This window comes from Arctopsyche grandis, chromosome 12 (genome assembly GCF_051622035.1).
Source record: "Arctopsyche grandis isolate Sample6627 chromosome 12, ASM5162203v2, whole genome shotgun sequence".
Classification (NCBI taxonomy): Eukaryota; Metazoa; Arthropoda; class Insecta; order Trichoptera; family Hydropsychidae; genus Arctopsyche; species Arctopsyche grandis.
In genome coordinates, this window is record NC_135366.1 from 6,501,464 (window position 1) to 6,527,962 (window position 26,499).

General features: G+C 34.2%; 1 protein-coding gene across 1 annotated transcript in view; it reads right to left on the reverse strand.

Moving 5' to 3' along the window:
* LOC143920054 (GAS2-like protein pickled eggs) overlaps positions 1-26,499 on the reverse strand; it is a 159,068-nt gene that overhangs the window by 1,850 nt on the left and 130,719 nt on the right. The window contains exons 5-7 of the mRNA XM_077442740.1: positions 19,283-19,390; positions 2,437-2,624; positions 240-970 (exon numbers count right to left, since the gene is read on the reverse strand). Of these exons, the coding sequence (XP_077298866.1) occupies positions 240-970; positions 2,437-2,624; positions 19,283-19,390 (1,027 nt within the window). The remainder of the gene's footprint in view (positions 1-239; positions 971-2,436; positions 2,625-19,282; positions 19,391-26,499) is intronic.

Below are 26,499 nucleotides of genomic sequence, written 5' to 3' on the forward strand. Positions count from 1 at the left end.
GGAAATACTAATGCACAGTTTATATGTAAGATCACGATCCACGTTAAGATATTAAACTAATAGTTTTATTAAATAAGTTCAAGTGTGGCACAAAAATACACACTTCTATTGAAGCAGTTGATCCTTTATTTGAATTATAATAATGCTGTTTTTTTGTTTGTATCAAAGCTCAATTGAATTAGGCAGTTTTGTCTATTCATATAAAACTAAACGTATTCAAGGATTTAAATAGTACATACCAATAATATCAGCGTCCTCCGTGGAAGCCTGGCTACCGAGAGAGAGTCTGTTCAATTTCGTTGTCAATCCTCTATCAGTTAAATCTTTAGTGTTTGAAGAAGCACTAGGAGGAGACGTCTGAGTAGATCCACTTCCTTGTTGAATCAATCCAAGACTTCTATAACCTTCATCAGAAACTTCGCTACCATTATCAGAAGCATTCTCAGAACTGTTTCCAATATTATCCAATGCAGATGAGGTATCACAATTATGACCGTCGAACAAATTCAAAGATTCCTTTTCGGGCGACATGGTCGTCTTCCTAGTATCAGTTGGGACTTTGGGTGTTGGGCTTCGAGACATGTAGCTCCTGTGCGGGCTGGGAACCAAAGTGCTCGCTGGAACTATCGAAGGATTCGTTATAATATGCAATTTCTTGGTGGGATTTGGAGATGGGGCGCGGTTCTGGCCAAACTTCCTAGCTGGACTTGGAGACACAGATCTTCTGCTCAGTTTGGACTGGTAATAAGCATTGTCGGCCGTGAGATGGTTAAATGCCTGGTTCTCGAATGCGTTGTTGTTTTGTCCCATGTAGGGGAGCGAGGTGTGTCCTCTTGAAGATGGTGAACGGCTTCTTTGACGAGCTGCAGTATGCTGGGGAGCACCCAGCTGCATCGGAACATGCTGAGGACTTCCACCTCCTGATGATCCAATGCTGGATACCGAAGAACGACGGGTACGTGGTGGAGACCTGCATAAAAAATGCTAAATAAGTATTTTAGATAATATAATTCAATATTAGGGTCGAAACTGAAAGTAGCATTTGCATAAAAAATGCTATTCTCAATTGTGCGGCGAAATATAATTTACATAATATGTGCAAAAGGGTGTAAAGCCTTGTTAGAAGCCGCGTATTGTAGAGTTTTGGCACTTAAACCCTTCAGAATTACAACCCCTAAATTTTGTGAAGCCTTTATGTATGATACTCATGCGGCAAAGCCTTTCAAAGGTACGAACGACTGTCGCTGATTTAAGTCCTACTTTAACAAGCTTGAAACGGGTCACATTTTGAATTATGAGGTCAAAATAAATTGCTCTACATGAAATTTCAATAAGATATTACACGAATTCGACGCATAATCCCAGGCTTAGATTGATAAAAGTGCTCAAATGTGAAAGATTTATAAACTTTGAGCCTCGGCGAGTGAAGAAATGAAAATAACAATGAGGGTGAAATGTAGCTAGAAGTTATAATTATAGAAGAGGGAAATATTTTTAAGGTACCCAAGAGAATAACAAGGATGAAAGGTAGGCCTTAAACGCGCTGGGGTGACGAAGTAAAAGAAAATAAGCGAAGTTAAATTGACGAAACTAACTCAAAGTAAGAATAAAAGTCGTGTAGCTTTTTCTGCCTATCTATAAATCTATCTTCACTTTGAACAACTTTCTTCTAAAATTCAAACTCTTCTTTCTCTTGGACAAAAATTATTTGCGTACCATATTTTCAAAAACTCCAAAACTCCTTTCTTCAGATAGATACACAAATGCATATACATATGTAGCTTCATACATATGTATGATGTTGAGATTTTTTATTTAGTTTTCATTCTACCGTATATTTTACAATTCAAAAGTCGTGTTTTTATATACATACATGTGTATAAACAAAGTACCTCATTAGCCATTCTAACCCTTCACAACCCAGTAGACAATGGAGCAACTTGAGCAGACTGAGGACTAGTCATGGATGCTATGCATACTTCTACATACATACTTTACACACACTTTAAACTGCAAAGAAACCTATCTAAGTACGACAAAGGTTACTAGGATTAAATTCATATCCAAAACTCAGTTTTAATATATACTTAAAATCCATATAAGTAAGATTAACTTCATTTTTTTTAACTGCTTCATTTGTCAACGAGCATAAAACGCTGTCCACACATTCAGGAAGAGATTAGAAGTCGGCCGACCGACAGGAGGAAGGTTTTCGTTTTTGCGCGTTAATTTAAACGTCACACCGTGCTATAATTAATATGCCAACCCGTAAATGGTGCACACGAGCTATATAATATGTCAATGTAATTAAATCGCAAAGGCGAGATAGCGAACACGTGTACTCGAGCGATTCGCCCGAGGCCCGCGGCAGCTTCCGTTCCGAGACAAAATGACAAAGCGAATCCACCTGGAAGTTCGACAATCACAAACACACACCTGTCATAGTGGACTTCAGCCCCGTTCAGGTCCATGAAACCGGCTGCAGGTGGGTATCTCTGGACCACTCGCGCTGCGTGCGTGGCACGATGTTGAGCACGACAACGACAAGGGTCGTGCTTGTCCAGATAGTGGGCCAGGGTGTCCCATCCTCCGCCCACTCTCACCATGACGTGGCTTCTCAATACCTGAAAAGAGCAATTATGGAGTATGAGTAGGAGATTAAAATAATTACAAAAAAAAAAACGGTTGGTTTTGACCCCGCATCGTTCGGTCGAGGTCGCGGAGTTAGCAAACGATCTGGTGAAAATGCAAGGCTCTGGGTTCACTGGCCAAATTCGCGGACAATCGATGTGACCGTGTTGACGTATGAGAATTTTCCAGATTGATTGTTTGGCATTTGAACCTTGGAGTGTGTGTGCCAAGTGTAATGGAGCGTGTGCTCTTGAGAACAAAGAGTGTTTGTTGTGTAAAAAATCTGTTTGAAATGGTAAGTGCTTTCTTTTGTATGGTGGGTACTGAGTAGTGTAATTATTTCAGTAGTTAAATGAAATATTGGATTTTAATTTTATGTATATGTTATTTGATATATGTACATATGTATAGGTACTTACACACAAGGCAGAAGTTTAAAGTACACCCCAGAAGCAACAAGTGTCAATATTTGTGTATAAATAAGACGAAGAAGGTTTCATATACCCATGTTGACATTTGACACTTGTTGCCTACTTGTACTATATGTAAGAACTACTTTTCCTTGTTAGATTTTTATAAAAAGAAATGCATATATACATATGTACATAGTTCTTGAAAAAAGATCCAACCAAAAAAATAAAATAAAATAGTGGGGTAACATTATATTCTTGCTACTGTTGCTATACTAGTGTTCGTTGATAATTCATCGGGTAGTTTTGGAAAGGAATTGATACAATATAAACAACGCACTAGGCTATTGTTGTTAACAGTTTCAGCATATACAGCCCTTGCGGTAAATTTAAATCGCACCCCCATTTCATCCCCATACGTCCAAGTATTTTTTCGTCAGTGGTAATGGCACGATCTCCTGCATTCTTATGTAGACATTTAAAACCTTATCTATAATATAGTTCGGTGACGCATACGTCACTAAAATCTCAATCATGGAATATCTGGCAATCTAAGATTCCACCCACCGAAAGCCACCCACGCTAACGAAAATTTGAGTACCAAATATTCCGTCTTCACGATTGCCGTGTGCGAGATTGACATGTGCGAAATTTTCTGTTTACTATCTATAATATATGTACATATACTATACATATAGAGCCGTTATATTTAAAATGGGCGTATTAAAGTCCACTTAAAATATATTTAAAAAGTCCACTTTTCTTCATTTCGAGAAATATTTCGCAAAACATTAAATATCAGAATATACATGTAATACGTATATTCTGCTTTTCCGAGATTCTGGACATATCTAATTAAAAGTAGTGATATCAATTTTGGAAATAAGTCAAACTGAAATTTTTTTGGAACTGAAAACTTTCAAATATAACGGCTTATATGTATGGACATTTTAAACCATATAACTCTCTAATATATTTCAAGTATTTTAAACTGTCCAAAATCTTATTCTGAAATTGGAAATATGTAAGTACTCAAAAACAAACCCGAACTTTCCTCACTTACATACATACATACATAATTATGCTGTAAAATCAGTCGAGAGAAAATTCGGACCCAGAGGAAAATATAATTTAGTGACAAAAAAAGAGTAATTAAAATGGATAAAAATAATTGTGCATTTAATAAGTACATACAAGTACTTCACTGTTATTGGCAAATTTTGTCGACGAATTCCTCTCAGCTGGGCAGACGGAAAAATTGCATTCTTCGCTTAAATCGCTTACCATTTCAGACCAAGCCCTTAAAAGTAGTCCCGGGAATTTGTACCCCCCTCCCCCTCTCTCTTGGATATTTATCTTAATGAAAGGGCCATCATCAATATACATTATACAATATAATAAAACTTTAACAATCTAATATATAATTTTGAAAGAGACTTTTTAAGGCTTAATGTACATATTTTATAAGTCTTGGGTGGTAGAATCAAGAAAAAACCTGTATATATGTTTATATTGTTTAATAGTGCCACGAGCATTTAACGCCATCTACTAAAAATCAATAAATTATTTTTTCTATTGCTGTTTTATATTGTTTATATGTAGGCAATTCGGTAGTTTTTACTTAAAATACACCCTATGAAACTTTCATCGGGTCTATCACTAGTACTAAATAAAATGCAAATTAGTTATCTAACCAAAAAGTACCTCAAGTTTTCATTATGTCTACATATATACACAGCTTCAATCTCAAATAAACACCCATAAACTAGAACTAGGCATTAAAATTTCGGGAAGTCCATATATGGACACCATCAACGGAACCATGACCGAGCTCAACCGAACCCTGAGAGAGTCCACCACAACCGGACCAAGGAAGTGTACACACACACACACACACACACACACACACATCCGAGGAAGGTTATCCAAGTAAGGATCCTAGACAGATGGAATCAGACGAGATTAAAATTGAGGAGGTTGCACTTTTTCTTTCGCACCCAGAAGTACGTAGTTCCCGGCGAGACCTTGGCTTCCACGTAGGGTCGACCTTCACCCGTTGAGCCACATGTCTCGCAGACGTCAAGTTGGGGCAGATCTTGCAAGTAAGTGGTCGTTAGAAACGAGACCATATATGGGATTCGAACCCGCGACCGTGGTGGCTGCGTTAGTCACCTACACTTGATCGCACACTCCATATACGCACTGTCAATGTCAGCCCGTTTGGCAATTACACCACATATCGATACATATACACCGTGGCAACACTATAAAATTTGTTATGAAACGTTATAGAGATGTAGTGTACATGCTGGATATGTTGCCAGCAATGTGTTCAATGAAATGTCTAGGAGATTCGTAGAATTTTGTTCGTTGTCGAGCTAGTGCTGGAACTACACATGTATCTGCTGCGAGTATGTGTGGAATGAGAGGTACATCGTGTGAATAATAACTTGAACCAACTTAAGTGTTGGTAGTAAATGTTTGGTTTGCCTCTCATTTGTCTCCAAGTACAGATCTATGCATGTGTGTAGTTTCATCTCAAATTTCAGAACCGGAAATTGGTTACTTGTTCAGCGAACAAATTGGACGTGAACGTGATGCACTGTTGGCTTGTTTATAGGACGGGAACATTTCGTGGAAAATTTAGATCCATCCGTATAAGGAAATGAATTTTCGAAAACCTTAGCTGTCCGTGTTCTATTCCTGGACTGAGCATTCCAACTATTAAATTCCTTATACGGAACAATCAACATTTTCTAAGAAGTAAACTTGTCCAAGCGAGCACTAACTAGAATTAGAACCGAAAACTATTTTTATTCGTCTTATTTTACATATATACCAGGAAGGCCTAACAGGTAGCCCCAATGCGCCTTCCTGGCCAGTTACAAACATTGCAGCATTTTTTTTTATTATTCAAGTCGCTGAATTACGAGACACTGAAAAACTCGCAAATTAACGAGACATCTATGAATTGTACATAAATTTTATTGTACATTAATCAATCTCAAATAGTGTTGACATAGTAGGTAGGAAGCATATTCAGCCAATTTTACCGGAAACCGTTTCAACAATGAAATCAGAGAAAATTGGCAAACTCTGGTAGGAAACGATCGACCTGGAGCACAAATATCCAGGTCTGACTAGCAGCACTACAGATATACTCAGAAAAATTCTTTTCAATCGAGGTCAGCTCATGGGATCGAACTTGGCGCCTCTCGACGCTCAGCAGAAGCTTACCGAACGAGCTAGGCTGCTGGTTATGTTTTTTACAAGGCTTTTATTAGTTTTACTTCGCCTATTGCTATTCATTAGGCGCAGCTTAGTGCACTGGTAGAACTATTGCATACCAGTAAATAAGTTATGGGTTCAAATGCCGGGCAAATACGCTGCTGGCGAGATCTTATAGTTATTAAAACACAGATTAGAATCTTCCGATTTTTCTAGCGTAATTGTTGAGACGGATCCAATAAATCGGAATCCTCTCCCTCAGTTTCTCACAAATTCGAGTTATTAGCATCTCGAATTTGTTGAATCTTATAAAAATATGCTACCTAAATAATGTATTTCTCGCAAAATTTCTGTATATAAAAAAATTGACTGTCAATAGATATCTCTACTGTATTCTGCATACATATGTACATATGTCCGATTATGTTTGAAAAATTGTTAGTACTTATGTAGAAAAATAATCTAACCATAAGTGTCGCCATGGGGTAATTCTTGACATGGAACAAAGGAGTAGAAAAATAAGGACTAAATCTATACTTCTGATACTCTATAAAATTCATAAGCGATGGGTATGTGCTAGAAGAAGAAATAGATATTTGATGAATCAAGCATCTGTACGAAAATGGAAAACCATCAATAAAGATAATCACAAAAAATAAAAACTAAAATATCTATAACTAGTGTTGTGCCCCTTGATTTCAACGGGTGGCTTCGGAAAGGAATTGATACACGAATTAAAATAAAGTTATATGTTATATATAAATATAGTATAAGGTAATTTATATTAATAGTAAAAAGTCAGGCGATCATTAAACGCTCGCCGTTCACCCGCGTCGAAATAACGATTCAACGTGTGTGTGTGTCTTTGTGGATGTGTGTACAATCTTATACACTCCTACGCATCTGACGCTGACGCCACCCGTTCCAACTCAGGCGCTCAATATCAGGAGCACATGTCAGACGCTCAGTTCCCCATTTTCCCGCTAAACCACTTCCCCGCGTCTCTTCGATACGATCGGTCGTCACATTCCTATGCATAACGTATACTCCTGGTATTCTCAAAATTTTTGAAGTCCACGCATCCACCACATACATACATACCCACATATCCACAAACATACATCGCGTCCTTTTTTCTAATATCCTGTAAAAAATCATAGGGAACGTGTCGTTAGTCTCGAATTATTAAAAGTTATACTATGGAGTACGTACAAATTTTAAGGAATTCTTAAAATTTTGAAGGTAGAGATTATTCAAATTGCCAGTAACACAATTTTTCCCGCTTGTTTCCTTCCAACAATGGAAATCGGAATTGTTTACGACGCCATTAGTACACTTTACCGCCTTGTAGTTCACAGTCGCACAATGATTTATAGAATTTTTCTATCATAATGAATAACAATGTTGAAACGACTGTAGTCTTACGTGTACGGGTCGTTCGGTCGGTGAATTTGGTACACTTAAAATAAATCAGCCGGTGCGATTGCATCGATATGCAGGTACATGTATACATGTATATGAAGTCGTTTCAATTTAACGTGAATTATTTGTTTAGGAAAGGAATTCGCGCGATTTCAATCTTGTACAAATGTACATAGTTGCACAATTTAGAAGTCAGCGGTAGTATTTAATAGTCGAAATAAAATAATAAGTTGAATTTGATCATGTCTAGATATGTACTATATGTATATGCATGTGCTAGTATGCAATCGTGTAATGATTGATGAGTACGAGAGTTTATTTTGTATGACAAATTTTATCGTTCTGGATATGTGCGTTTGGACAAGGTAATATATTTAAGAAGTTGCATAAATACATAAATGTAGAATAAATCCTTCGGGTGAATGTATCAGGGTTTGTCAAGCTGTACCACCTATACACAACTATGTATGCACATTGTTGAATTTAAGTTCAAATATCCATCTGTGCGAATTATATTGGAATATAAAATCGATAAATCACATATATGGATTTTCTTATGCAATACACAACAAACAAGCGTTGGACAAGGTGTTAATAGGTTTTTAACCTTTGTTTTACTATTATTTTGTATCCTATGTATATCATAATTTTTCTATTGATGTTTATATTGTTTATATGTAGGCTTTATATTTGAAGTGAATTGATAGATATGACTAAAAATTAACGGAATTATTAACTTATGTATATAATAACATCATCTTCCACAGAGGTATCAATGAAGAAAGCACCAATGTTATTAATACTTCTAATGCTCTCCGAAAGGGCATTATAGATTACCTCATATATATGTATATACCTCAGTGAAAAACACCTCCTGCAGTTCCTGTTTTATCAACTCTGCCAATAATTAATTTATTCCTATTTCTAGTTTTATAATCATGTACATCTCTATTCCTAACTATGTATGTAATTATTAAAATATTTGGGTAACAGATTCTAATCTAGCTTATTTACAAATTTGAAAGTGCTCAATTTAAGACTGTTTATTAAATATCCAACCATTTCAATTCATCTAACACACTTCTAACCAGTGGTGTAGTCGGGCCAGGTCGGGTCTGGTCGCCGCCCTGGTACTTCTTTTTGATCCAAGGCACTTTGATTGATATGAAAATTGTTTTTCGAGTACCATTAAAAAACATTTTGGGTCATATAAAATTTCGTATACCAAATATTTCGTACAGTCGTTCTTACATTTGGTGACCACAACCGAATAGTAATCTGAGCATAGTTTAAAAGACAACTTAAAAAACGTTTTGACGAAATTCTTAGGCTTTTTTTATCTAAAACCACCGAAAACTTCGAACGAAAAGATTTTTTGAACTATTGACCATACGCACTTGAGGATAAATAAAAAAACCTGTGCATTAAAAAAAAGTTTTTTAAAAACATACCTCTTGTATAATTTGTATATAAAATTATTATTTTGAATAAAAACACCGTTTTTTTTTACCACCGCCAAATATGTATAAAATTAATGACTACCAACTGTCACCGAGATTAAAAATCTTCGGACCTGAAATGCTTCTTATACGATATTTTATCTCTATCGTAATGGCGGAGGCTCCATTTACTGATGACCAAAATGAGCAATATGGCAAAGTATGAAAACGATCGGATAAGAGGCGAACTTTATCCTGAATTGCAATCGTAAGTGAAACGTAAAGGAGGTATGTAATAAGAGAACTCAGCTTAAATAGATAGTCATCTTTAAATTCACATGCTAAAATTTGCGTATGTACATATATGTTTTTAGCACTGTTAAAAGCAAATGTTGCTGTTAACACATAAACACGGGTTTGCAAAATCAAAGATGCTGAAGAGGATGTTTTTATAAAATATAAAAAAAAAAAAACATTACAATTTCAACAAGAGCTAGTTAATTAGCATTTGACTTTTCTTTTTATAAATATTTGAACTACCAATATTAAGATACATATTTGAAGTATCAAAAAAAGCGGAGGTGGGGGGGGGGGTCGAAAAAATTAAACACCGCCCTGGTCATTTTTTATTTAGCGCTACACTACATACACCACTCACATTCAAATTCTATCCTCATACAAAAAGCAACGGAAAATAACTTGTGCATACACATGTACTATCTTAGTTACAAACGAAATTGAAGACACAACCTTTGAAATCAAACACACCGCGCGCTCAAACAAGAAATTTTTCAAACAAATAATGACGGTTTTTTTATAAATCTCACAAACCATCGCACCACTTTTTCATCGAGCAGCAATCCAACGCCAACAGATCGAAAGGTGTGAAAAGCGATCACATCCCATTTCGCTAATTGGACAGAAAGCGAGGCGTTTTTCTCAATCACCCATCGACGCGGAACAAAGTCGGCTAATTAAGCTCAAAACCCCAATTAACACGGCGCGCTAAGACAACAATGAGTTTTTAACCCCTTGCGGACGTCCGCGTGCAAATTCGATCGGCGTGAACGTGCTATCTCCGCCACCTCGTTAGCAGTCCTACTCAATTACGAACAGGCAGCATTCCGCGTCTCTCAAATTTGCATACAGGCAGAGAGAGATAAGGGCCCGTTGCATTGCGCAGCGCGCCACAGCTTGGGAACCGTTTGCCTGCAAGTACCCTACACTCGTTTTCTTTTCTGTTTAATGCGAGCCGATACTCGAGAGCGGAATGGGTACATAGTAGGATTTGTATCTTCACACCTAAGCTGTGTCACGAATTAATTTAAATGATAATTTCGTTGCACTGTATATATACATATGTACGAAGTCGGGCTCTTTCTTAATTAATGTTCAACGGTTTGGGTTTTAATTAAAATTTTATAATGCGTATACATATGTACAAGAATGGGTATGCATTTGTCGAGTATTAGTTTCACAATGTGATGCAATGACGGTTTTAGTTCAACGAAATGTTTTTGTCGGTCAATTATTAATATCTAATATATTTAATTTCAATTGTAAATAGATTTTTGAGCTCTTTTTCCTATTATGCTGTACATTAACATTAAAATAATATAATACTATGATTACTAACCACATTAAATTAAATTGTAAAATAGAAAATGATCAGTAGATCAGTAGCTATTAAAATATATATAAGATGTATTGTGAACATAATTTCGTAATAATAAAAAGCATTAAATAAAAATAAAAAATTTCGAAAGAGACTTTGTATGTGAGTAAATATTGTTGGTTGGATAGTGGTTGTGAGCTTCGAAAACAAGTCAAAATTTCCATGACGACATGGGGACGGGGGGTGGCGGGGGCGAAGGCCCGGAGGGCGCCGGGGTCGAAGGGCCCCGGGGGGTCGTCGGATTCTGTTATAATATATATTACATCTTTTAATATATAATTTCGAAAGAGACTTTGTAACTATGTATATTTAATTGGTTGAAAGTCAGTTTCAAAAATATAATAATCGATTGGTTGAATATTATATTTTTTTCGATTCAAATAAATGTACATAATAAAAAAAAAGAAATGAATATTTACTATTAGATTTGTCATGTTTAAGCTGTTTATATTATAAATACTGAGCGAAGCCGGGTTAAACAACTAGTATATTATATATATGTAGTTATAGAAAAATAATTGCGCTTCAAGGCGCAATTAATTCGAATTATATATCATTGAATATTGTTTTAATGAAACGTGAACTTCCTTTCGTGTCAGTAGAAAGTTAATGAATTTCGTATTGCCGATAAAGTGCATGGATTTATTTTTACTAATTAAATACACATAGGAAGTAATAATTTGGAAAATATGTATATAGTAACTGCAATCATCTTTACAGCTTAGTAAAATTAAATACATTTAATTAATTGCACATATACTGACTTCCTCAAGTATGTAAGGAATGGTAATGTTAAAGAAAAGAGACATGGAAGTATGTACATACGTAGAATTAGAATGGTATCTAGAAGTACGTATCTATTATGTTGACTGATTGAAAAATACTTTCCAAATATTATGAAATGTTAATAAACATATGTGTATACATATGTACATACATACATAATTAGTGAGTAAATTTTGAAAATCTCATGCATTAATTTTACCTATTTATGTAGATCTTCTGGAAAAGACAGGTGGGAGATTTGAGACCCTTATTTTATTTTTATTTTTATTGCTTATGGATATACATATGTGTACATACACCATATGTCCCATGAGGGGAATTACCCCAAGGTGAAACATTTGGTTAGATTATTTTTGTACATACATAAGTACTAACAATTTTTTAAACATAAGAGGACATAGAATACAATAGAGACATATATGGGCAATAAACTACATTTTTGATACACAGAAAATTTGCGAGAATTAATTTATGTAGCATTTTATAATATTCAACGAATTCGAGAAACTAATAAATCCACTTTGCGAGAAACCAAGAGGGAAGATATCGATTTATTGGATTCCACACAACAATTAAGCTAGAAAAATCGGAAAATTCTAGCACGACATGGTCGATCTGGGTTTTAATAACCACAAGATCTCGCCAGCAGCATATTTGACCGGGACTTGATCACACGACCTCTCTACTACATAGTCTGCGATAGTTTATTTCAAGGGTTTCGCTAGTAGTTCATTTCCTAACTCTTTATAAGCTTTTCGAAAGAACAATTTTAGTCTAACATTGCACTACGCTGTAGTAGATATGAGCAGAGGATGTGAAGTAAATTTGTCTATATAATGTCATTTATAGTGAAATTTAAATATCGAAAATTGTAGGTTTGATCCAGACATATGTCTCAAGAAGTTCACTATAAATATTAAATATTTATTAAGAGCACAATTTTCTATAATGTAAATTCTTCAACACCAAAGTGTTAAAATGAAACTTCTTTTATAGAGAGTTTAATTGCAAAAAAGCGATAAATAATAATTTCGGGGGAAAAACGCCTTTCTTTTAGATATTTCATGTTTGAACAATATATTTCAATTATAAGGAAAAGTGTTGACGCTAGTAACACATTATACATATGTACGTACATATGTAAATGTGGCTCAGTCTTTATATATGTAGGTCCTTTTGAAGTCAAAAATGGCTAGTTTTATTGCAAAAATCAAAAACCGAAAGACCAAATCGTACAGTTCTTTTGATCAGTGATCCAATAAATCGACCCTTTGCGACATCGTCTTCCCTTTTTAGAACCAATATTCACTAAAATATTCTAAAGGAAGTGCCTTTTTCAATCCCCCTCGTTCGTGGAATTTCTTTTGTAGCGTCGATTTCACTCGAAAGAAAATGAATTTCCTTTCGCTCGACAATGAACAAAGCCAGACTGATGATAAAGCGCTCGATTTAACAAATCATACTCGCACAAAGAAATATTAATTAATTCCAGAATAAGTCACCATTCAAACACGACGGAATCGACGGATTTAATCAATTTCGTGAGACATTTAAAAATTCAATAATCCTAAAAAATGACTTGCACTTGTCTAGCTAGGTATTAGAAGCCGGATCTCCTGCTTAGCATTTTCGCGAAATTGATTTCGCAGATGACGCTGCATTTTCGCGCCGCGAGTGGGAAAACTATTTATCCTGTTACGTACGACAGATCACGAAATGAAAACATCCTTGTGTCGATAAACGGCGTAGGCAATCGTTTAATTCAATCAAGAGGCTTATTATTTGTAGGTCAACTTTATTTCGGACCATTCCGGCGCCACTTTGAAGGCTTCGAATTATCCACATTTCGTCCGCGTCAAAGGTCAGAGTTGACGAAAATGAAGAAATGACACGACATCGGAGGCTGCACATCACGCGAAGGTTATCGCGATGATATATCGCACTGCGAGAATCCATTATTATAATACAATAAATGCATATTATTATCAAGAAGACGGGGTGAATGGTAGACCGACCGGCGAGAAACTCCAAAAAACGAAAGTGTACGAAAACGTGACTAGAAAACGCTCGTGTCTTCATGCAAACGTATCTTCATGATATAACAACGCATGTTATTAATATTTCTTAATTGTGAGCAGATTATGATGAAAAGTCGAAAGTGGAAAAGTCTTACGGCATTTAGCAAAGAAAAGTCGTGATCTGCAAGTAAGAATCAGCGGCGAATTAGACTCATCAGTATTATTAACGGTTACGTTGCTAGTATATGGTTTTAAATAATTGTTTTAATTTTTACGTAAAACTGCGTATATCCGTGGGAACTATGTAAATATGTACGTCTATAAAATAATTTCTCGTATAATACTGTTGCGTAGAGGTGAATTATGGATCCAAATGAAAGGCCAAAGTCGCTTCACAGCATTTAATCAACGATTCTGGAGGTCCACACGTAACCACCGCTCACTCCAGAACAATTGATCTACCGTGTGTACCTCCTTATAAAGGACAAGTTGCCCAGCATAGCATCCCCGATCCGTAGGCGTGTCTATTGTCTAGGCACGTAGATCTACCCGCACTCGCCCCATCCTGTGAAAACCCCAGCGAATTTTTTGTTCGGGCACTTACTTCCCGTTAGCCTAATACGGGGTCTTTATTGTTCACCCAAAAATTCAGTGGATACTCTCTTCCATGTTTTGACGTTACAATACTGACATCCTAAACCAGAGCCATACTGAGGCATTTTTTTCTATTTCACATATTTTGTATATAGAGAGGTTTGGAAATCGTAGCTATTAAAATATATAAAAGATATATTGTGAACATAATTTAGTAATAGTAAAAAGCATTTAAAAATCAAAACAAAATCAAACCATAACATATACCTACATATATATGCGAACGTTTGGTTGACCCGGCAACGGCGATAGATTCATTATATAATAGAATGAATTTGGTAACTCAATCTCATAAATGAGTTTTCCCAAAATAAATTGCAATTTCGATTACTTTTGGACCCAAAATAGTAGTAAGGGTAATTTCATTAAAACTATATGTTCAATAGTTATTAATAGTAATATGTAGATATTATTATTATGCTAGTATTGGAGATTAAATATTTTATATATGTATACAATCACAAATCAAATGAACCATTGATTATATATTTATTAAGAAATTAATTCATTCTAGAGATCAATAGGTCTGTGATTATGAATACAATGTCACCTTTTTTTTTCTTCACATTTTTTGTATCTAGAAAGGTTTGGAAAACGGTACTTGACTCGGGTCATTCGCCGTCGAGATATATTAGATGTGTTGCCAAGTTTAGAGCCGGACAACAAGACAAGAAACGTGGCATTACGGAATCAACGAGTCTCAGAGATTTATGGGATCAATTCCCAATCAGGATAACAGCTCACCTACATTCGCCATACAACGCTTGATAATTTATCCGCTGTGTACTTGTTCCGGAGCCGGAATTACGAATTTATATGATTATGTGCTCTGTTTATACGTGGTGTGATATTTTACATACATGGAACGCGTCTGTGTTTCCCGAACTGTGTTACGATGAAAAAATCAAACTAAAACATTAAGACTGCACCCATCAAATAAAACATATACTCGTATAAAAAATAATTTCTAACAATTCAGAAGAAAAAATAAACTTTGAATCATTGACTAAAACTGTTCTTTCGAAAAGCTTATAAAGAGTTAGGAAATGAACTACTAGCGAAACCCTTCAAATAAACTATCGCAGACTATGTAGTAGAGAGGTCGTGGGTTCACGTCCCGGCCAAATACGCTGCTGGCGAGATCTCGTGGTTATTAAAACATAGACCTATCATCTCCTACTTGAATTTTCCGACTTTTCTAGCTTAATCGTTGTGACAGATTCAATAAACCGGTATCCTCCCCTCCGATTTCTCGAAAATTCGAGCTATTAGCATTTCGAATACGTTGAATATTATAAAATGCTACCTACATAATGTATATCTCCCAAATTTTCTGTGTATCAAAAAATTTGGTAATTGCCCATAGATGCCTCTATTGTATTCTATGTACTGTTGTTTGAAAAAAATTGTTAGTACTTATGTACAAAAATAATCTAACCATATTTTATTTTATTTTATATTTATCGCCTTGTGGTAATTCCTGTCATGGCACATTTGTACATACATATATTTATAATAAATTAAATTAAAATAAAACACATCGATTAAATAAATCGAATATCAATCACTTGTTCAGCTAATATGATTAAAATATTTTCAATGTTAGGATTAACCCATTCTTACAAACAACCATTTAATGCTAAATTTGCAAGGGACTATAATATTTTTACTTAGACAGAGATGTGTTAATTTGGGGATATATGTATGTATGTAGTTCAAATAATAGCGAAAGTTTAAACGGTTCATAAACTATCTGAAATCACTCTGCCGATCCTCAAATCTACAAACCACTAATTAAAACATATAATCCAGAGTTATCAAAACGAACCGTCAAATTAAATATTCAAATCGTGTATGAAATTATATTGTACTTAAATGTCGGTTGCAAAAATAAATAATATATAGAGATTGGTATAATTTCGATTGGATACATATCCTTCTTGATAATAAATCTTCGAGAAAAATTTGTATTCAACACAGAACATTTTTTATTGCATAGGAAAGTAAGATACATATCAGTGAATGTATGCATATATACAGTGAAGAATTAATTATACTAATCTAGATTAATTTTGACATGAAACATACACCCATTATCCAACATATATTTATAATATCATACGCAGATATTTCAAACAAACGAAAAAATCCATGTATTAATGGAAGTTACACAATAAAGACAAGGCCGCATTAGATAATGATTACAGACTATTGAACAAACAAAAATTTAATTAAATATGATATCTTAATCCACTCATTTCTAGACGAACTAAAAAAAACGCGATATGATCCTCACACTCGAGACAAATTATGCAAGATCAAATATTCAAATTATTTAAGTGCTAAAGTGCATTAGCTGTCTTTTTACATACGCTCGCATAAAACATGTATAACGAACGAATACAAAACCATTGCGATATGTTAATGTTTTAACACAAAGAAATACAAGCATAGAAATGTATGTAAAGAGTGAATTATTGACCATTTTCGATCAGCTCCTATTCGAGATAAAGCTCACATAATCATAATAATGTCCACAGGCATATTTACATACATACAATATTCGCAATATAATGCGGTATAAATTTGCAAATAATGAAAACAAAAGACCATTTATTATGCCCATTATAATATTACGCAAAAATTAAATGGCGATTATCTTAACAATATACTATATGTATGTAATATACAATACGAAATGGAAGCGCGAGGGGATTCTAGTTCGAGATTCGAAAAAATTATACGACGTCGGCTCTCGGCTTTACCTTTTTGGGATCAGATCGTCCGACAGATATCTTTGTTGATCGAAAAAGGAAACGTACATGTGTAATATGATGTTGGAAATGTCAAGCGCAATAAAGTTGAATAAATGTATTGGATTAACCCTGAGCTGGCGCCCTAAAGACTAAACTGAAAGCGCAATACATGCATATGTACATACATTCAGACGTATGTATGTATGTATGTATTTACGATTATGACAAGTTTCGAGATTGTCCGACAAATACCCGTATAATGATTTCCCGTTAAAGGGCATGTGCAAATTGGAGATATTAATGAGTGTTGACGTCTCGTCGTAAGTTGGCATGTACATAGTATGTGAATAAGTTTGTATGACGATTTAATTTTTATTTCAGTATATGCAATTCGCAGTAATAATGCGCGGCGTCGTTAATAGTTGATTATTTTCGCAATTGGCTTCTGGGAACGAAAAGGTTACAAGTATATAATGAAAGCACTCTATCCATTAGTGATTCAATTATTCAATTATATATTGTTTGCAATAATAATGAAGACCCTTGTCGGTTTGTTTTCCGATAGACGTTGACGTCAAACTTCGACTTTGAAATGACTAGTCTTTTTTTAAATACTAAAAAAAATCGCATAAAAAGTGCTGTCTTTATACATATGTATATTGATTTTCAAAAAATGATATATGTATAATTTAAATTTCAATAGTTTGATCTATTAAGTCCTACCGCGCATTATGCAAGTTGAATATTTCGATTTCAGATATTTTTGACAGCAAAAAAGGACTAAAAAAGCTTGTAAAAATCAATGTATCTATTGAGATATACTAGAAGGCTTCTTCTATACTAGAAGACGTTATCATATTCATACTTTTTTCATGATGGTTTTTCATGTATTGACTTGACAACACTGAGCAACAAAAAATCACGTTTTTTAGTCACCAGAGCGGAGACTGAACAGTCTTTACTAAGTTTGACCCATTGAATTCGAATATGATGATTAGTGCTGTTGGTTTACTAAGAGTTAATTAGATATGAAGTTTTACATAATGCGAAATTTTACAGTTTTTTGGCTATTGCGGTCTTTGACTCAAAATCTATAGGTAGTATTGCTGTGAATATTGAAATCAATGTCTTTTTTTAAAGTGAAGTCCGATGTTTTTTTTCTATTGATACTATTTTTTTCTCTAAAATATTTGCCATTAATTTTCTAGCAAATTTAAGCAGTCAAAAATATATTTTTTACCCATTTTTTCCCGTTCTTTTTATACATGTATATTGGGCCAGTTTATATATGTATTTCAAGGATTGATTTTTATCTCAATTTTTTTTTATCTAAACGAACTAATTCGAGCGGTAAATGATTTCGAGTATTTTAAAACAATAAAAAGATCACAATCAATAGAAAAAACATCTGACTTTGATTACAATGCTCACTTTTAGCACAGCAATACTAGATTTTGTGCTTAAGATTGCAAAAGCTAAAAAACTGTAAAAATTGCGCATTTTTTCAAATGCCCATATCTCATAAACGAGAGCAAACCATCAAAAATCATTATCATAAAGATTAATTAGTCTCCGCTTCGGTAATTTTTTGCTCAGTGTAAGCATTCAGCAGTTCAAAATTGTATATAAATTTCATTAATTGTATGTCCTTCTGAATTGAATCGCTATTTTATTAATTTAAAGAATGTGCCTCAGCCATCATATTTGATACATATTACATCTCGTTTGGTTCAATCTTTGGTACATTTGATGCAAATGATTTCTCTAGGCTACGCATACATACGTCTACATATACAATGTACACAGCGGTCAGTCAACCAAATTAAATGTAGATATCTCAATGAAATATGAAGAATTAGTAAATACATGTAGAAAGTCACAAGCCTTTAAATTTTAATGCATATATGTATATATAAAAAGCATTCATAATTCTATTCATCGATCTTGAAAAGTTTATTCAAAACGAGCTATAAGACAAAATAAGCTCTACTTTATGTGCCACAAATAGGTTATTTCCATTCCCTTTCCCTTTTCACGTATAAATCAAACCCTCCCCTTTCAACCGTTTATCGTGAAATTAAATACAAATTAAGCTTGAGCCTTCTCAGGAGCTGCATTGTGGGGTTTCTCTCGGAACGCCCCAAAGTTTCAACGCCATTTAAATTAGTACACAGATGGTATCTCGATTATTTCGATTCATTTTTAAACAAATTTCCATAGCAACTCATAAAAACATTTACAAATAACATGAAGCATAACTCACCCTGACAAAAATCAGCACTTTGGTATCACCAATCCTGTATTTTCCTTCAGAAACCCTAATCATAGGGAATTGAGTGGGGCAAGTGCACCTTTCGACCAAATCTCGAACCTGTAACAAACAAGAACACACATATTAGATCATAAATTTTCACCGAAGATGTACATACATATTCAGCATTTCCTGATATAGATTTCGAATCGAAACGGATTATGAAACAATGTGCGTCAAATACGTACGATAAAGCGAATCAATGTATTACACGTTATCTAAACGACACCACAATCCGACATTTCCTACGATATCGAATGCGATAAGTCACGTGCTATATGGGGTGACATTAGAGGGATCGATAGTCGTCCAGGGGGTGCCATTTACGCCACAGCTAAGGGATCACCTTGAGGAGATCGAAGCCTTCGAATCGCATCTCGTATCTTTAGAACGGATCAATTCGGTTATCGACGCAACTAATTGGTCGCCCACGCGACAAATTTATTATATAGTATAACTACGATTTATCGGCATTGCATAATTACATAACGACACCAACTTCAAGGATACTCGGATCGAGTCCTGCACCTCGACAAGTCCCTATAAAATATAATTATCCATTGAATCCGCTAGATAAATTGCCCCTATTAAAAACGCCGCTTTAATCTCAATCTTTAAGACATTTTTTATTAATATTTTTAAAACACATTATAATGTACTAAAATAGCCGGAAGCGGCAACAATTGGTCTACGTAATGATATACTTTTACTAAGTATGCAGATTGGGTTCGTATCGATTGCGCAAATGTTACTTTTGTGCCGGTCTGTATAAACGCTCGGTATAAAGGCGATACGATAAGTAAATTAGCGTGTACGAATTCGATGTTTATTCAAAGGAAAATTTCAACGTGTCTAAAATACGGACACGAACGACTGGTTTCACATTATATTGAGAAGTGAGTATTTGTTGAACAATATCGAATAGCAAAAGTGAACCAAGTCCGCTTAAAAAAATAACATATCGAGGAAAGCTTCATTAAGTATGCAGGGATTTGAAAGATTAGATTGAAATTGGTCTGCATATATTCGTATGAGATTCTTATCCATAGATTTACGATATAAACAGAGATGATCAGAAACTTGAAAGCTGTGGTTCTTTAATTTTTTCCAGAGAATAAAATTTTAAAATTAAATTAACTTGAATGAAAGTTGTCATACGAATGATTAAGGTAAGCGGCAAACACGCTAGAGCTTGACATGCTATCACCAAAAGTTCAATTTTTATGGTGGATTTCAGTTTCAATCATCAGCAAGTCGAATGTGTGAAATTGACAATTGACGAAACATTGAGAAGAAATATTGGAAGTGCAAAATCACACAGGAAGGAACGCGGCACGTGGATTTTTTTAGATCCTTTTCAACATGCGAAAAAAATGTGGCATAACGTGACACGCAGCACACACCGTCCCAAAACGACCCCCTAGAGTGTTTTCGGTAAAATTTTATCCTTGTATTTATCCTTGCTTGACAGTAATCGATAACGGTGTATCCCATATTTGAAGAACCCCCACAGCGGGGAGCCAAGCACACGACGTGCCGTTCTTCCCTGTGTAATTTTGCCCTAAAAAGATTTCCAGATAACGGGCGGTGTAGAAAAAAGTTCGATATGCGTAGGAAAGGGATGTAAAAACAGTTTTACAATTTCAATGAAAATACACTTTACAATCATGACCCAAAGTTTAATAACCACTGTCCAAATCACATAATGCATTAAAATCCCTAGAGATATCGACTATCCAAACACTCAATTCCAATCAAATAAATCGCGAGTATTATCGTCCTCGAATATATGTACCTATATATAGATAAAATTTTCCCCCGAAGGAAAAAAGCTCAAAAAGATTTTCCTCTCGAACGCACACACAGCAAATAAATCCCCATACAGAACGAGCTTATCCAAATCTAACCCCCCCCCATCCCCTTCCCCTCCTCCCCAACAACAGTACATACTTCCTGAAACCCCAAGTGATTTAATACCGAACACTTCAAGAGCGTATACGTATAGACAGTAAGTACTGTGTGGAAAAGTGCAGGCAGCACATAATAATAAGGTGGAAAATGCCATATCGACCGTTTTTCCCGGCACGACATTTCCGCGGCGGGAAATTGCTGGAAAGCGATTTGCACGATGCATGCACCAACTGCATTATAGACCTGCATTGCGGCTGTGATGCATTAAATCGAGCAGTCTAGTATGTCCTGGAGGCACACGGTACACCGGGCTACGTAATTTGAATCAAACGTTTCGTGACAACTGATTTTTATATTGCCAAATGCAACCGCATGCATACAACTTACTGAACAGAAAATTACATAGTAAAATTATATAAGTCGAGTCAAAAGTTATGGAAGCCTTAACTTTATGACTAACCTTTTAACTACAATAAAACATCAAATTACCAAACCGTCTATGTAGGTATATGGAATCAAAAGCCCATTAAACATAAAATTTTAAGCACTGAAAACTTGTCTTCATATTAAAAATATTCATATGTATAGCTAATACATCAATGAGTATGAAATACATGAACTATTTTTTATTCATTAATGAATTAATGGTTCGGTAATGAATACATTAATTTGTTATAAGGTCTCATCATCCTAATACAAGTGAGTCATTTTTTAATTTTGTATAAGGAAATTTCTGATGAAGTATTAACTGACAAACCCGATTAAGTAACTGACCAAATTAGTATATATTATATGTACCTGTAATAGTTACTGACCATTTAATTTGAAATGTTTGTATTTAATAACTGGTCATACATTTAGTTGCCATGTTTATTATCTTTAGGAAGGAAAACTGCAAACATTTCATTTCCTATGTCTACATACAATATAACATAATATCTTGCAGTTATGCAAATATTAAGTCGAATGTCAGCCATTAATTAGCATTATGGTGCCTCGAAAAAAAATCTTCTTAGCTTCCATCACGTCAAATACACAATCTAGTGGGAAATCGCTAAAGAAACACCTTTGCTAATATAATAATTGCATATATTAAGATATGGAATATAAATAAAAATAATAAGCTTTATATTTTCATGTAGAAAAAAAATCAGATGCAATTAAATCATATAAATAATGTTTAATAGTATCCAATTCAACGCTTGAAATACAACAGATTCAAAAATGCTATTCAGAAAATGAAGCATCTAAGTTTTAAAACTGATGCATTATTCTTATCTTAAATATTTTTTATTAACACATTATTTAAATGAATGGAAAAAAAATATTTCAAAAAAATATCCTTCATAAAAAAACGCGTCCTTCCATCAAATCGGCAAATGAATTCCAGAATTAGACATGCTGAGTATAAATCTTACATGTATTGCATATAACAATAAAAAACACGATTACTACATACGTAGAACTAGAACATTAGAAAAGTAAAAAAAAAAACCACCATCACTTATGGTCCACTTATTATACAAGTCCATTAAGAAATTAATATGCATTTTCCAACAATTATTCATAAATTAAAATATGAAATGAATTATTATCACTTAATAAAATTTACATACAGTATATCTACTTCACGTTCATTAATACCGGTATAACATAACGATGAAATATATGTATTTCATTATCAATTCATTAACATTGAAGACCGCGCAAATAAAAGCTCAAGTTCAGATCAGGTTTTTCGCGTTCAGAAAACGAGTTAAAAAACGCACACACACATAAACACAATTTTATTTATATATGGCGAGCGGCTCCTTTGGTACAATTAATCACTGTCCACGTGCTTTTTTTCTTGTTCATCATTGTCACGAGCTTTGGGTGAAGCTCGCTGATCCGACATGAAAAAGTGAACGAGCTGACAAAAGCCTTCTTATCTTTGACATTAGGAATAAATCAGTTACGACTCGTATTATTGCATTTTATGTTTTTTATACAATCGAGACAATAGTAATATATATGACTTTGTCATTATTGGAACAGTATAATGATTATTCGTTCGTATGACACGAATATCCCTGAACAAAAAATAGCCATTTCATAATACGTGTAATCTATTGCCGAATTCAAATTGAAACTGTGCACTTTCTCTTGCGGTTGCGAGTCAAGTTGAATTCATTACTACATATTTCAGTGACCCTTTTGTTGCGCTGAAACATTCATACGTTTGCCTCATTCAATTATTTCCATTAACAAGATAAAGCGACGGGCGTATAAAAAGAAAATGGAAAAGCCGCATATGAAAAAAGTTTGACCTGGATTTAATCGTATATGTAGATTTTCACACAATAATCCACATACAATGTATTTTATTATCGCTTAATATAATATAAATCTACCCCATATTGAATATACGAGCGTGCTTTTTCATTACATATAATATTTTTATGTAATCTTGTGGAGTTACTCCTATGAGATTCCATGGAAAATTCCACATTGATAAGTAGACATTCAATTCCAGTCAATCTTTCTACACTTTTTACGATTCCAAAGAAGAGGAATGTCGAATTGGACGTTTTTCTGCGTGAAAAATCATCCGTTTTCCATAGGCTCTGAGATAAAATCCACGAAAATAAAGGTGAGCGATGTCGAAAGGTGAGATAGCGCGTATAAAAAATTAACTTTGGCCCTTATTTTTTTCCTCGTTCGCTGGGAAATTCATTATTCACGATTAGACCGACACGTTTCCGAGCAAAAGTCGGGAGGAAAATTCCGGGAAATTCGAATAGGGGGAGGGCAGGAAAATAAAGGCTTAGACTGAAATAAATGTAAGCGGGTTGATATGCACATACATTATTCAACAGCTACAACGCAACGGGTGCAGTACAGTTGCTTTTTCAATACAATAAAAATAATTAAATCAACAATATACCTATAATTTAGGCTATTCAGTAAAACAAGCAAACGACTGCTTGAAATTCACTGATTTAATCAACTAATTGGTCGAACTTTTTCATGGAAAGTTTCCCTTACTCACTATATGTAAATCGTGCTGAAGTTTTTAATAGTATATTATCTGAAAAATATATATACATATGTACATTTTTATGTATATTATGTTTGTAATATACATATTTTGTAATATACAGGTTGATATGAAGCTAAGTGCAAAGCCTTAAAAGGTTGATAGCTTTGCCTCTTAAAGAAAATTTAGCTATTTTTTTAATACAAAAAAAATATCAGCTTTTTCCTGCTTGACAAAATTTTGAAAACATGTTGTGTTCTGATAACCTAAACACAATCTGCTTTAGATCGTCGACTTTAGAGAGTATTTAATTAATATTATGTATTAGATGTATTATGAGCATTTATAAGAATTGTAAATAGGTTTTTGAGCTCTTTTTCATATTATGCTGTACATTAACATTATAATAATATAATACTATGATAACTAACCAAATTAAATTAAATTGTAAAATAGAAAATGATCAGTAGATCAGTAGCTATTAAAATAGATATAAGATGTATTGTGAACATAATTTCGTAATAATAAAAAGCATTTAAAAATCAAAAAAAATATTCATACTTTTTTCATGATGGTTTTTCATGTATTGTCTTGACAACATTGAGCAACAAAAAATCACGTTAATTAGTTACCAGAGCGGAGACTGAACAGTCTTTACTAAGTTTGAATTCTATTACAATAGATATTAAATTAAGGTATTAAAATAGATATAAGATGTATTGTGAACATAATTTAGTAATAACAAAAAGCATTTAAAAATCAAAATTAAAATATATTGCGCCTCTAATATTTTCATTTGATGACACAGATGGTTGTATTTGTTTTTATTTGCTAAATAAACATTAGAAAAACAAAAAAATAAAGTAATAACATACCACTTTTAACTTAGGCAGTATTAGCAATTAATTCACTGGGAGTTTTCGGTGTTTTTACTAAAAATCTTTAAAAATGAGACTTTGTACTGAGGTATGTGTTGCTCAAAATGTTCTCAATAATATTAACTATCAATCTTTTAAAGCCTTGCACTTAGCTTCATAACACCCTGTACTTTGGGAAAAGTACTTAAGACTTAACTATGTACATATGTACTAACTATCGATTACATACTTATTGGAAGTATTGAGAATAAATAAAATGGTTAAAATTGAGTAGGTCAATATTAAAGGTACCAATTTTTCATTAAATCAGATGAGTGCTAAACTATATTGCTAAACTAAAAACTCTACATATATTTTGTCTTCACCTACGAATATACAGAAAAAATACAATTAAATTCACACTGAAATGTTTAAATTATACTAGAATAATGTCGTTGGGGGTAGGGTGAAGAGAGGGGGGGGGGGTAGGTTGAATTGAATCCAGACGATAATTTTGCAGAGCCAGACGGTAGTATTGATCCAGGGGTGGCCGTGAAAGTTGTATGTGCGTGCCATAGTAGGAGGCCAGAACCCCATCCGACCCTGGAAACTACCCCATACCATAAATCCCATACACACCGAATCCAATCTCACCGACGAAGACAACCCTGGAATGGCGGGTGGATGGCGTTTTGGCATCGTTTCCAACGGCGACCTCGAACAGCCAGCCCCCTTTCCCCGGAAAGTGATAATTTTCACACCGAGTAGCTTTCCCTGAGATTGGGAAACCGCCAAACATTGAACTTCCTTGGCACGTTTTCCTTTTCCAAATGAAAATATGTGGAAAATTCTACGAAAGATTTTCACGTGAAAAACGTTTTGTACCTACGTAACTAATAAAAGAAACAATTAGGATGATTGTTTCGAGTTAGACCCCTCTCGCTTTTATACTAATGAGTTCCGTTTTAGCATCAATTCTACCCTTCTAAATTCGAATTTGCTTTCCAGTAAGTGCCTAAAATCTAGAAAATCGATTCAAAATAATGTCTATGGATGCGTAAAGATTTTAATACAAAAATATCAATTTTAAGTAGGCCCCATATATGTATTATATACATATATTTATATTTAAATTTATATTTTTCCCATAATGACATTACGGGTTGCCCCTGAGCGACACCTACGTACGGTATTAAGCTTGTACAAATATAAATTTAAAGATTATAAATTTGAAATCATATTCAAATAGTGGTGACATAGTGAATGTGTCGTTTTTGCCAATTTCACGAGGAACCGTTTCAACAATGATATCAGATAAATTGGCAAACTCTGATAGGAAAAGATCGACTTGGAGTCACAAATATGCAAGTCTGACCAACAAA